The 14,238-nt window shown below is 37.1% G+C and overlaps 1 protein-coding gene across 1 annotated transcript in view; it reads left to right on the forward strand.

Moving 5' to 3' along the window:
* Positions 1 to 14,238, forward strand: part of LOC149067647 (rho GTPase-activating protein 44-like) — a 110,226-nt gene that overhangs the window by 63,049 nt on the left and 32,939 nt on the right. The window contains exons 8-11 of the mRNA XM_089252478.1: positions 1,566 to 1,693; positions 3,472 to 3,519; positions 3,615 to 3,681; positions 3,764 to 3,845. Coding sequence (XP_089108604.1) covers positions 1,566 to 1,693; positions 3,472 to 3,519; positions 3,615 to 3,681; positions 3,764 to 3,845 — 325 coding nt within the window. The remainder of the gene's footprint in view (positions 1 to 1,565; positions 1,694 to 3,471; positions 3,520 to 3,614; positions 3,682 to 3,763; positions 3,846 to 14,238) is intronic.

Genomic DNA, 14,238 nt, shown 5'->3' on the forward strand with positions numbered 1-14,238 from the left:
ACATGCAGCAGCTTCATATGAGCATGTTATTTTCATAAATCAACTAAAAAGACACATTTGAATAAATCTTAATTTTGTATATAAAACTTGCTATTTCAGTTTCTGAGATTTTTATAATATTGCTGATTAAATTTTTTTAACCACCTTAACGACATTTACGAGATATGTTGCCTAACTTGATGCCTTGTATTTTGGCAATTATGAGATATCTGCCCTTCTTAAAATGAATATAAAAACTACAATGATGTGCCCGGATAGTTTGAAACTTTGTTTCTCCCAAGAACATGTTTTCTACCTCCCAACCTGTCACATCAACTGCCAGTGGATAGAATCAGCTTTTGTTTAAATTTTGATAAAAGAAGGAGAGAGACTGTGTTTAAAATGTATCTTCTCTTTCCATTTGGGGTAGTGTAGGTAGTTTAGTTGTTTAGTTTTTACACATGTACAGTATAAAAAAAGAAAAAGATAGAGTATTTCTCTCTTCCTTGGTTCATTGCTCTCAGAGTTGGAAAGGGAGCACTATCACCTGCACAAAATCGGAAAAAAGTCTACTTCTTGAAAAAGGGTGTGGCATTTTACATAGGGGTTGGTTTTCTCCATAGTGCCAGTTATGATGTGGATCACTGAAATTTATAAAAACGCAGAAAGTGTTAATGAAAAAAAATTTAACCAACAATGTAAGCTGCGCTTTCATTATGAATCATTTCACAAGTTTAGGTGTGTAAACAAAATACTTGAACTGGAGCACTTTCCAGTTAAGTTTCAGTCACAAGTACCTTTAGAGGACCAAAAACAAATTGATTAGAAAAAGATATTTTAAATTAACCTTGTATTATAAGAAGATGGATATGATCTGTAACTTTACTTGTGCTATGTGCAATGTTTTTCCATTTTTATTAAAATAACCTGCATATTCACATACAATTGATTCTTTTACAAATTCCAAGTTTCTTTTCATGTTGTTTGCCTATATATATGGTACTACATCAGGGTTCGACTGTAATATTTCAGTCAAGTATAGCTACTAATACAGAGTATGACTTCTATTGGTGATGACATTATTCTTATGCTTTCAAACAATTTTTGATGTACTGTTAGCTAAATTGTTTACCGTTATTCTTGCAATGCTACAAATTGCTCTTTCTTGTTTTTTGATCGAATGGGTCTTGAATGCAACCAAAGCTCCAGTTCATCCCAAAGATGTTCGATGCGATCCAGTTCAGGCTTTAAGCAAGCCATTGAATTACTTGATTATCTTCAAATTATATATCAAGAGTCTGTGTGGCATGAGCAGGCACATTACCCTGCTAGTAGAAGAAAGGGCCTACCTGGAACTGTTGCACAATGTGGGAAGCATACTATTGTCCAGCACATCCTCATACGTGCATGCATTCCCCTTTGCCTTTGATTTATCTTAGGTTAAGTTTTTTTTTTCAATGGAAACATGCAATATACTGTATTTACAAAGATTTTAGCAAAATATATATATAGAAATTTAATTAAACTTTTCAGGAAACTTTTTCCCTCAATTTATGTTTCTGATTATATTTTGTCTTTACTTGTAGGTGATTTCCCTCAAAAACCAGTTTATGGCTGTCCATTGCTTGAGCATTTACGAGTGACTGATAGAGAAATAGCCCTTGTTATCGAGACTTGTGTGTATTTCCTTCTTGAGTATGGCCTTTCAGAAGAGGTCAGTATGGATGCATTATTTTGCATTCTATCTTATGTATGGATTAGGAATTTTTTTGACATATAACTAAAAATCTCATGATTAAATATGTAAAAAAAAAATCAATATTATGTGATAGTTACATACAAGGTAATGCATATTGTATCTACCAATTTGAGTTGGCAACTCTGTGCGAATGTATGTGCGTAATATAAAGTGAAACCTTGCTATATACATTGATACTTGATAAAATAAATCTTTCTATAATATTTTTTTTCCCCAAAGTTGTTGGGAATTGATTTATATCTAATGTTGAATTCCTGTTGATTCAACAATATTTCTTTACTATAGTAAATTCCTCTTGTAAAGATATTTTTTAAGAGAGAAAATTATCATTGTAGTGGTTTCAATCTTTTGCTGGAAGTTGCCTTCAATCTGCTTTTAAACTCCTTGATAGTGTTTGTTCTTCTAGAAAAATCAAATTATTTACTATTTTACTCATGACATCCTAAGTAGAAAATTCTGTGATGAAAACACCAAAATGGAAATGTTTGAAAAGCAAGATGAATGAATGTTACAGCATGTAATTTTGAGTGATCACACATCAGAAATAGATCATTTGATGTGTCATGAGCAAAGTTAAAAAAGAGATTTTCAGCATTTAGCATATATATGGACGCTGAATGGGTCTCTGCATTGGCAGCCTCCTTAGCTAATAGTTCTTAAGGACAATAGCCACCAGATGGGAAGATATAGAGAAAAACGTGATGTCACTCTCGGCTGTTCATATACAGTATGAAAGACTGGATACCAAATGAAGATGAAAGAAAAAATTCACATGCCTCTACTTGGAATCGAACCACTAACCTCTCGCATTCTAGGTGAGTGCTTTACCATTTACATACAACTGATTACAACTATTACAACTGATGTACTTATGGATGCTGCTTTTTGCAGTTCCATGCATCGTTCACATATTGTTGGCACCATGCCAAAACCACGTAAAGTGCAAAAAGTTACTTTTGAGAATAGCACATTTTTAAGGGTTGAGGCTTTCCCTAATCTTTGGACTATTTTTCCCCGACGTTGAAATCCTGATTTTTTAGACATAAGTGAACCTTCAAAAAAATGTGCTATTCTCAAAAGTAATTTTTTTCACTTTCATGGTTTTGACGTATGCGAACGATATGCTCTAATCCTTTCAGGCCTGAGCATTCATTTTTGGGAATTTTCAAAATGTTTTTGTGCACTTCTGATACTATATTTTAAAAAAATGAATTAAAAATATAAATGTCAGCAAATATTTATTTTTCACTATATATATATATATATATATATTTTTTTTTTGTGAAGAAATAATTCACACTTCGTTGGTTTTTTTTTCAGCCAAGATGATGCAGGGTATATTTTTCTTTACCTGCAATTTTTTCCAGAATTTCATTGCTAAATTTTATGTAATAAATTTCACTTTTCTTTTCTGGAGGCACTTTCTCCTGGAAGCCATCATAAAAACCTCTGTTGATCCTCTGTAGCTTGATGGTAGAGCACTCACCTGGACTGTGAGAGATTGGTGGTTTGATTCCCTGCCATATGCATGTGAATTTTCTTTCCGAACTTCATCTTCATCTCTGCTAGATATCCAGCCCTTCGATCATATGTTCTTAGATCTTACTTGGTGAAATTATGATGAGTTTACATAATATATCAACATATATGGTTTTATGCCAGAAATTCTTTCTGAATATTTAAATTTGGTATGAATTATAAGTGATTGACTGTTTTTATACTAATTCACATAGGGCTTGTTGCGTATTACTGGGAGTGCTTCAAAATTGAAAAAGTTGAAGGTAAGTCACTTTGGATTTAGTTAATTGTGCATAAAAAGTTGTTTATTATTTTCTATTTTAAACTAAATCCCATGTGATTTATCTTCGTCATATAGAGTGCCTTTGATGCTGGTATTGATATAGATATGACTGAATACATTCGAGATCCTCATGCTGTTTCTGGTGAGTATTTAGTCATGTTCACATCAATGTTTAAATATTCTAATTAATGTTCTAAGTCAAAAATAATTTTATGATTTTACAGGTGCCTTAAAGTCCTACTTACGTGAGCTTCCAGAGCCACTACTTACTTTCAGTTTGTATGAAGAATGGGTGAATGCTGTGAGGTAATATATTCATAATTATTTTTCATCATTCTAATCACTGGGTCAAGGCCCATGTAAAAAATCATAAAAATAAAGTTCTGGATGAAAGAACTGAGATACAGCCACAATAACTGAACTAAGCATGAAGCTGTGGGAAGTTGTTTGAGAGTAGGAATTTTGCCACCTATACCTCTGAAAAACTCTCCAGTACAACTCCTTATTCGTAGATAGTTATATAGGCTGTAGAAATCTAATGAAAACTATAGTAGATAAAAATTTGTAAAAATGCAGAGTTGCCAACTGCTGCAGATTGTCCTTAATTTCTATGGATGATCACACTCAAATATGGCGCTACAGGAGATATTCTCAATACTATAAATATCATGCTTTCTTCACATATTTTTTTCAAAAAATTCAAGTATTTGAGTGTTAACTTGGAAAAGGAGTCAGACAGGGTGATACTATCTCACCAAAACGCTTTACTGCTGTTTTAGAAGAAGTATTCAGAAAACTGGATTGTGATGAGAAAGGAATTAAAATAAATGGAGAATTTCTCGACCATTTGCGTTTTGCAGATGACATTGTTGTTATCAACAGTAATCCAGACAAACTAGAAGAACTGGCGAAGGCAAGTATTCTGGTGGGCTTGAATATGAATCTGCAAAAGACTAAAGTTATGTTCAACTCCTTTGCATTGAAAAGGGATGGAGCACTTTTAGCAAAAACTGTGCAATTCTGCAGAGCTACATGCCTGAAAAGAAAAGTGTTTCACCAGTGTGTGCTACCAGCACTGACTTATGGAGCTGAAACATGGACACTCCTTACAAGCAAGACGATACAAAGGCTACAGACAACACAAAGGAGCATGGAAAGATGGATGCTAGGCATCACAAGAAGAGACAGAAAACGAATCACTTGAATAAGGAACCAAACAAAGGTATTTGATATCATGGAAAAAATTAAACATTTAAAATGGAAATAGGGTGGACATATTTCAAGACAGGACAACAGATGAACTACAAGTATTCTAGATTGGTACCCCCGTGGTGTTAAACATCCAAGAAGGCATCCCCACGCAAGATGGATTGGCGAGATCAGGAAAGTGGCTGGAGTCAGCTGGATGGCTAAAGCATCAGACAGAGCAAAATGGAAAAATTTAGAGGAGACCTTCATCCAGCAGTGGGTTGAAAATAGTTGTTGATGATGATGATTTGAGCGTTATATTGTAAATGTATTTTACTAACTAACATTATTATTTTGAAATCTTGTCAATCGACAAGACTTGCTGACTAGCTATAGTGTAATGACAAAGTCATATATGCTTGTGACAGAAGGAGAGAAGACAAAATCTGACTAGAAAAGGGTCAGTGACCCAATTGACATATCATTCACAATCCAGATAAGACATAGAGCATGGTGATAGGATAAATAATAACCATCTTATATCGGGACTTTAAAAAGTATAAGGAACATGTGAAATTGGGCTTCAAAAGAACCCATGGTTATTTTAGCACTGGTCCCACATCTGGTGAAGGCGGTTCTGGATCCACAAAATCAATAATGACTGGTTTCGCAAACCGACCATCAGAGAATTAAGATAAGTGAGGGAAAATTTTTAGTTCCACGTTTTTACAGTGTTTATCTGCCTTATGTATTACCACAAAAGCACAGAAAGCTTATTACTCCATTGAAGGTAAATGACAAAAAGGTAATTTGAAACCTTACGATGGTTTTGTAAGCATCTTTCCTTCATGTGAATAAAATTGGTCAGGATTCCAAGTGATAGGGAGTTATTCCAAGCAAACTTGAATATGATCGCAGCATGGGCAAGTGAGTGGAGTATGAGTTTCATCTATGACAAGTGCATGGTCGCTTATTTTGGTTTGAACAACTTACATTTCACTTACATGTTAAATGGTAATATTATCCTGGTTGCAAATAAGATCACTGATTTAAACAAATAGCTTAGGTTTTCTGAACACTTTCTCGGTGGTCCAAAAAACAAATATAGACCTCTCGGTTTCATTCTTAAAAAGGTGTCATCACATTCTCTTAAAGTGATCTTTCCACTTTTCCAAGACTTAGTTTGTCTGTTTGTTCTGCCGTAAGATTCTGGGGGGTGTTGTATACTCTTTGTATACTTACAAAGGGACAGACTTGGTTGAAAAGGTGCAAAGAACAGCCACATGAGCTTTTGTTGGTGCACTGGGCTTGAGCTATGAAAAAAGACATGATTTTCTGAATATGTTTACATTGGATGAATGCAGGTGTCGAGGGGATATAATCAAAGTGCTTAAAATTTTCAACAGAATGGATAAGATGGACCATGAGTTATTGATATACTGCCATCAAGTGTTTTGACAAGTATTCAATACAACACCAGTATTCATAACCATAAGCTTCTGTATACCCCTCTGCATGAAAATGCATAAAAAGGTCATGAATCAGCTGAGCTCAAATTTTGTACACATGTTTGTGTGACATGGTACTGCAACAAAAAGGTCTCTTCAGCCTTACAAAGAACCTTTTAGATGAAAAAATGGCTTGCTGAAAATTTTCTCATGCTATGCAATACAGGAAAAAAATTAGAGACTATTGATTGCATCATTATTTTATATGATTTCATCTGAATTTTGCATCATATGACTTTATCTGAAATCTGCAAGCAAGTGACCAAGGTTAGAGTCAATAGTCTCATATAATCAACTAACAGGGGTGCAAGAGCTGCGCCAATTGTGCCGAAATGGTGCTGTTGCTACATGGTGCGCCAAGGTGCCAAATCCCTGCTCATTTGCACCAGTTCTTGTTTGTGGTTCGCGGAGGTACAGCTAATGCTCTGTAGTGCGTCAAATATCTGGAATTTAGGAAAAAGAAGCATGAAAATTTTGTTCAAGGGACAGTTCTTTCCAAGACAAGGAAAAAGATAGGGAGGGGGAAACTTCAGTTTTTTCCCCTTTCCACTATCTACTACAATCGCGTTATCTCGTGTCCTTGGAAAGTAGTTGTACTTCTTTGAAGTAGTCCAATAACGTTCCTGTACCGTTATTGGTATAATCTGCGGTCTATCAAAGTCCCTGAATGAATATGCCGAATTTTCCAATTTCGGAGATAGTTTTTTCTTCTGCGGGGTTATATACTGAAAATAACTGTAATTTCGCCGCTACCAACCTGCGTTCAAAGACAGCGTATCTATGCCATAAATTTCCCACAAGATTGCACACACACCTTTGAAGAATCGAAAAGGTAATTGGTGTACTCATTTAAATTAACAAAATTTTTCGAAGATCGTTGGGAAAAAACGGGATCTGTAAAAACTCCAGCTAAAGTATCCATAGTTTTGTCTTTTAGCCACTATGCGGTCATGTGGTTATCGTCGGCGGTTGCCGATCGTGACAATTTTACATCGCGAAAATCCGGATTTGGCAAACAGGGCTGGCTCGAGGGAAAAAAATTTTACCCATGCACTACTGATCAAGTTTTTTTTTTGGTTGACAAAGCTTTTTTCACCCTTTGAACTCCATTTGGCAACCCTCCTAGAGCGGCATCCAATATGGCCGCACTGTCCGCCCCTGCGTTGGTGTGGGGGGGGGGGGCATGCTCTTAACAATAGTCAAAGGAAGGAATTTGTACTAGGAGCATGCTCATTTTACATACCTTCTGTGAGATACCTATTATATATAAATGTCCTACCTTTCCAAAACATGTTAGAGAGAATGAAATGTTTGCACCCTCTTCTTGTTTTTCGCACTCCCTCTTGTGCATTGCTGGGATCGTTCGTACATTACTCGTTCACTTAGTGCTGGGATGTTGCTTAACATTGTATCACCAACAGAACTATCAATTATGGGTGATGAATGGTGACATGCTCCTAGTATAAATTCCTTCCTTTGACTATTGTTAAGAGCATGACCTTCCCCCACCAATGCAGGGGCAGACTGTGTGACCATATTGGGCGCTGCTATAGGAGGGTTGTCAAATGGAGTTGAAAAGGTGGAAAAAGCTTTGCACTACAATGCAAAGAATTACAAGGAGTGAAATTGGTTCAGAGAATAGATAGGTATTGGGCAGACATATTCAAACTTTGTAACCTTGAAAGCAGCCCAAAGTTCAAAATTTTGCCAGTTTTGGTGAAGGCTTTTTTATTTTTGCACGTGGTAATGCAGACAGTGAAAGAGAGTTCAGTGTTAGTAAAAGTCTGTTTGAACAGTGAAAAATCTGTCCAAATAATGCTTTTTGGCAAAACTTCTGGCATTTCACAGAAAAATTACTCCTTATATTGCAAATATAGTTAATTTTTAGTTCTGCTCCAAAAATGAAAGTTTGCTGCTCAAAAATGGGTGAGGAGCGCTTGCACCCCTGAACCAGGAATGAAATAAGATAAAAACACTGTCTGCAGACTGGGTGTAGCTGCACTGGTGAAATAAATCAAGAGAATTTGCATATTTTATCGAACTTCATGAAAAGAACTGAGCTGAACGTAAAACCACTGCTTCTAGACAAAAATGCAAGTCTTGTACGTCAAATACGTAAGCGTACACGTGTGTGTAGGCGGAGCCAGTAGAGAAACAGGCTTTATAAGCGCACATAAGTTAAGACGCATTTCGTTCGCTAGCACACCTCTGCGAATTTCTTGGTGTTATTTTGCAGCAATCGGTTAATTTCAAATTGTAACTGTAAAAATGAGTAACCACCAATGTTTAGATGATGGAATGAGGTGGCGAATTGTGGGGAGGCTAGAAGCAGGCCAATCTCAAGTCCAGATTTGTAGAGAGTTCAATTTAACGCCCAGCGTCGTGTGTAACTTATGGAAACAGTTCCAGGATACCAGATCCATCGAAAGAAAGCCTGGGCAAGGTCGTCCAAGAGCCACTACGGCCAGAGAAGATCGCCATTTGTCGATTATAGCGAGGCGTAACAGGAGTGCTACAGCTTCTCAGCTCTCTCGTGACTTGCATGCAGCCACAGGAACCCGTGTATCAAGGGTGACTGTTTCCAAAACACTTCATGAGAGAGGGTTGTTTGCAAGAAGACCTGCTGTTTGCGTCCCGCTCACTTCTACAGACAGGAGAATCCGTTTATCATGGTGCAGAGAGCATAGAGATTGGAGTATGGATCAATGGGCGACCGTTCTCTTCACTGATGAGTCCCGGTTCAGCCTAAGCACCGATTCTCGCCGTACGTTCATATGGAGAGAACGAGGGACCCGCTACCTACCCTCCAATGTCTGCGAAATCGGCAATTATGGTGGAGGAGGTTTAATGGTCTGGGCAGGCATCATGTTGGATGGCCGCACACCTCTCCATGTCTTTGAAAGAGGCACTGTGACTGGTGTGAGGTATAGGGACGAGGTCTTGGAGCCCTATGTTCCCCTTTTCAGGGGTGCAGTTGGCCCTGAGTTCATTTTAATGGATGATAACGCAAGGCCACATAGAGCTCTTCTGCTTGACGATTTTCTAGAGAGTGAGGATATTCGCCGGATGGATTGGCCAGCCAGATCTCCAGACCTTAACCCTATAGAGCATGTCTGGGACGCTCTGGGGAGGGCAATTGAAACTCGTAACCCCCCTCCGGGAACCATCCAGGGAATGAAAACAACATTGCTGAACAAGTGGGACCAATTGCCACAGGAAATGATAAACTGCCTTATTTCAAGTATGAAATCACGCTGCGAGACCTGTATATCTGTAAGAGGGGACCATACCCCCTATTAACACATTTTTTTGTTTATTCTGCAACCGCTGTTTCATACCTTCCGACTCCAACGAGTATTATGCACGATCATGCGTGTGTATTACAATTATTGAATGGTTATTTGTTTTTTATTGTATCAATGTATGTACATATCAAATTTCATTAAAATTGGTACAGTAGTTCTAGAGATAATCGACCAAGTCTGCAAATTCTCTTAATTTCTTACACCAGTGTATATAGCATTGCATGCTGACTACCTTGAACTTTCCTTTAACTATAGAGAATTTACGCGTCAAGATTTCTGGGCAGTAACACATCTATATGCAGATAGAATGTTTTTACTCACACTCAAAAAAAAATCATTATTCAGACATACCTCAATATTGGCATCAAACCTCTTAGTAGCAACGAATTTTGAGCTTTACCACATGGAGCAGACAACATAATTATAGCCGAATAAAAAAATATTTTTTATTTATTATAAATTCACACACAATCAGACAAAAGTACAAAGACTCAGCGAACAGTAAAATACAAAGTGCTACAAGTAAGAACACAACGGTATACAAATAAGAACACAACGGTATACAAATACAATGCCACAACAGGCAAAATGCCCAATAAGGTGGCTGAGAAAAAGATGCCCATAACAGATATGGATGTCAGAAATTTCAAAAATGCAGCAACCCAATTAAAAATGCAATTAAAAACAATAAATATATACATGATAAGATATTATACAATGCCATAAGGAATACTTATGGTTGTCTTATTCTAAGTATGGATAGCTTCTCGATTTACCCCAACATGTTTATCATATTTCTTTTTAAACGTGTCAATTGTGTTAGAATTTACCACCTCCATGGGTAAGCTATTCCATTTATTAACAACCCTATTAGAGAAAAATTCCCTGCGACACAATAACTTCGCATTGTCTTTTACCAATCGATACTGGTGTCCCCTTGTAAAAGCAGTCGATTGATGGTGTACTAATAATTCATGGTCCATCCTATCCATCCCGTTGAAAATTTTGAACACTTCGATCATATCTCCTCGACACCTGCATTCATCCAATGTAAACATATTCAGAAAATGAAGTCTCTCTTCATAACTCAAGTCCTGCGTGCCAATAAGGACACGCGTAGCTCTTCTCTGCACCCCTTCAACCAAGTCTATGTCCCTCTGTAGGTATGGTCTTCAAAACCTCACAGCGTACTCCAGTCCAGGACAAACTAAGCCTCGGAAAAGCGGAAGAATGACTTTAGGAGAACGTGAAGAGAAAATGAAAGCAAGCATTCTATTCGCTTTTTTGACCACCGCTGAACAATGTTCAGAAAACCTAAGCTGCTTGTCAATGAGAATTCTCAAATTGGTGACCCTAGTTGCATCCGGGATAGTGACACCATTCAACTCGTAAGAGAAACGTGGGTTGTTCGAACCAAAATGAGCGACCATGCACTTGTCAACGCCAAACGTCATGCTCGATTCATTTGCCCATGCTGCAATCCTGTTTAAGTTGGTCTGGAGGGAGCAACTCCCTGTCGCTTTGATTCCCGATTACCCCATCAGTTTCACGTCATCTGCGAAGTTGCTAGCAATCACATTGATACCCTGATCTAGTTTATCGATAAAAAGTGGAAAAAGTATGGGGCCCAGGATACTTCCTTGAGCTTGAGGAACTCCACTAGTTACACCTGTCCAATCAGAGAATTCCCCGTTCACCATACCCTGTTGTGATCTATCCCTCAACCACAATTCTATCCAATTCAGCAACATTTTTAAGACTTCTATATCATCCACTTGAATGTCATTGATAGCTTTGTCACCCTATGGTATGTCCATACTTTGGATATTGACTTCTCTATGAAAAGCTGATGCAAAAAAGTCATTGAATACACTACACATGCTTACATTGCTCTCTACCATAGGCCTTTCTATTGAAGTGGGGGGGGGGGCAATCGTCCTCTTACATTGATGATTGACATACGTGAAAAATGATTCTGGGTCAGTTTCTCTGTTATTTACCAGTATAGAGATTCAGTTTCCTTTTTACTTTCCCTAATCACTCTCTTTAATGCCCCCCTCTTTTTTCTTTAAATGTTCACAGACCACCTATTCCACTTTTATGCTCTCTAAAAGCCCTTTTCTTTCAAGATATAAGATTACTCACTTTTTCTGTGAACCAGAGGGGATACGACAAACGAACATACTTTTTATGAACAAAGATGACCTCATTCAAAACATCAGATAGTTTTGTCCTAAATTCCTTCCATTGACTTACCACACCCACTCATTCCAACTGGTCTTTTAAATTTACTTCTAACCCTTCACTCAAGAGTTCAAAGTTGGTTCTTGTAAAACAGGGAACCAATCTTTTGTTATTAGGTTTACTTGCGAAAAAGCTACAAACAAAACTAACCACCTTATTATCACTAATAGAAATATCTCCAACCAAAAAATGTTCAATAATATCCCCAGATTTAGTAAGAATCAAACCTGAAATAGAAATACCCTTAGTAGTTTCTGATACAAAAAAATTGAGCACATACTTCAGAAAGTCTCTCATATATTGATCTCTGGCCGATAAGTTCTCCCAATCAATACCAGGATAATTGAAATTCTTCAATATAACTACTCTCTTATATTTAAACATGTAGGAAATTTCATTATGAAGCTTGGAGATGTAGTTTGGATCCATAGTTGGTAGGTTATAGCACTCCTTGACTCTCTTGGTTTTCAAGCTCAACCCATGTACTTTCAATATCACTTCTCTGTACGTTACACTCTCTAGCCTGCAAACATGATTTCACATAAATGAAGAGTCTACCCTCTTTCCTACCAGATCTATTTCTGAAAAATTTATCATATCCAGAGATGTGTAAGAAGGATTCATCCACATTGTTTGTCCAAGATTTTGTTATAAGATCAAGTCCTCTTTTCCACAGCGATCATAGTTTCCAATAAGCATTCTCATTATCCCAGCTTCTGACGTTCATTAGAATACATTTCAATTTTCCTGGTGATTTAGTGTCGATCAAGAAGCTATCCCTGTTAGGTTTGAATAATTCCCCTCTTATACTGTGTTGATAAACATTTACTAACCCACATTCTCATCTACCTGATCTGACAGTAAACATCCTAACCAAAGCCAGTTGCAAACCTCCCAGACCCTCCACCTATTAGGTGAATCCCATCCCATTGAAGCCACCTATCAGGGAATGCAGGAAGCTCCAAGAAAGGGACCCAAAGAGTGGAGCAAATGTTCTTCAGGCCTGAGTTAGAATGGTGGATCTAGGGTTACTAGAGGCCCTCCTTTAGTGTCTTCCTTTTTGTCTCATTTCAAGTGCCCTCCTACGTTTTGAAAAATTTGCCCTTTTGTCTTCCTTTTCAGGTTTCTCGAATTATTTGTCGTTTTTTTAAAAAAAAAACATGTATCTCTTTCTTGACATGAGTGTTTTTGTGTGTTTTTCCCATCTACCAATAATAGTCAAAATTCCCATAATTTTTTCCGTTTTTGCTTTTCTTTAGGGGGGTTCTGTTTTAGTTGGGAAAAATTATTGTTGTGGCTGGTTTTATTGGTCATAATAGTAGCACCATCTGTTGTGAAAATTGGGAAGAGTGATGTAAAGGTGCGTGCTCAGGCATTCTGTTTTCTAAGTTTTCAAATCTGGTAACCCTAGGTGGATCCTACTGTTATACCCTCTACTCGCTCCTTGGCAGCACTGGAATCACTGCCACCTCTGAACCCCCATCTTGAGCAGATAATAAAAACTATTGATACTCTGACAGACGCTCACCAATATCTGCTCCTACATGGTTTATTCCCAATCATGTGACTACCCTCTCTTGGAAACTATGCTTACAAAAAACGTTCCTAACATTGCTAATCTTCCCCCCCCCCCCCAGAAAGACAACAGCACTTGAAATCCCTACACACCCTGTTGCCTAGATCCCTAACCATAGAAAATCCCCAATAATTACACCACTATCCTCTTTCCCCTCTACCTTATTAACAACCTCCCATTTCCCGTCTGAAATGTTGTTTGTGGAGATTACTACTTCATTGACAAGTAGCTCCATTATCCTTTGGTTCTACAAAATCCTAATACCATTTGTAATGCTTCAAGCTCCAGCCTGCCCTCTCTAAACAACCTGTACACTTCAAACTATCTGCTACAATCCCACTACACTGTCCCAAATCATCCCTGTCCAGCCCTTACATAATGTTAAGTGCACAAAAACATACGTTTTAGTGAGTGGAAAATTAAAGAGCAGTTGCTAGTGTCAACGAAATTTTCAAAAACTCCCTTTTTTTTCCCCTTTTTTTTATCTCTTCAAGAATTAAAATGAGGATGGAATAACACCATTTACTTTCGTACATGCTCTTGTAAACATTATTTTAAATTTTCAAATTTGACATTTATTAAACACAAACACATCACAGTTAACACAGATAGAAAAAATGTATTACATTCTAAATATTACACCCAAGGAATCACATGATCCGTCCTGGGTTCCATCATTTGTATAGACTTGGTAAAACAGACCATTTTTTTTTATTTGACATTTTTCAAGTTATAATACACACATTGGTTTCTATTTTTTCTACTCAACAGATCTGATTCATGTAATTAATTAATAGTCGTGAAAATTGTTTACTACATTTCTCTGATTTTATTTCATGATTTAAATTTTTATATTCTTTAGGTGCAATGTATAAAAA

The sequence above is a fragment of the Pholcus phalangioides genome, unplaced genomic scaffold (assembly GCF_987345545.1).
Source record: "Pholcus phalangioides strain wild (caught in Gottingen) unplaced genomic scaffold, Ppha-v1.0 ptg000029l_1, whole genome shotgun sequence".
NCBI classification, from domain to species: Eukaryota; Metazoa; Arthropoda; class Arachnida; order Araneae; family Pholcidae; genus Pholcus; species Pholcus phalangioides.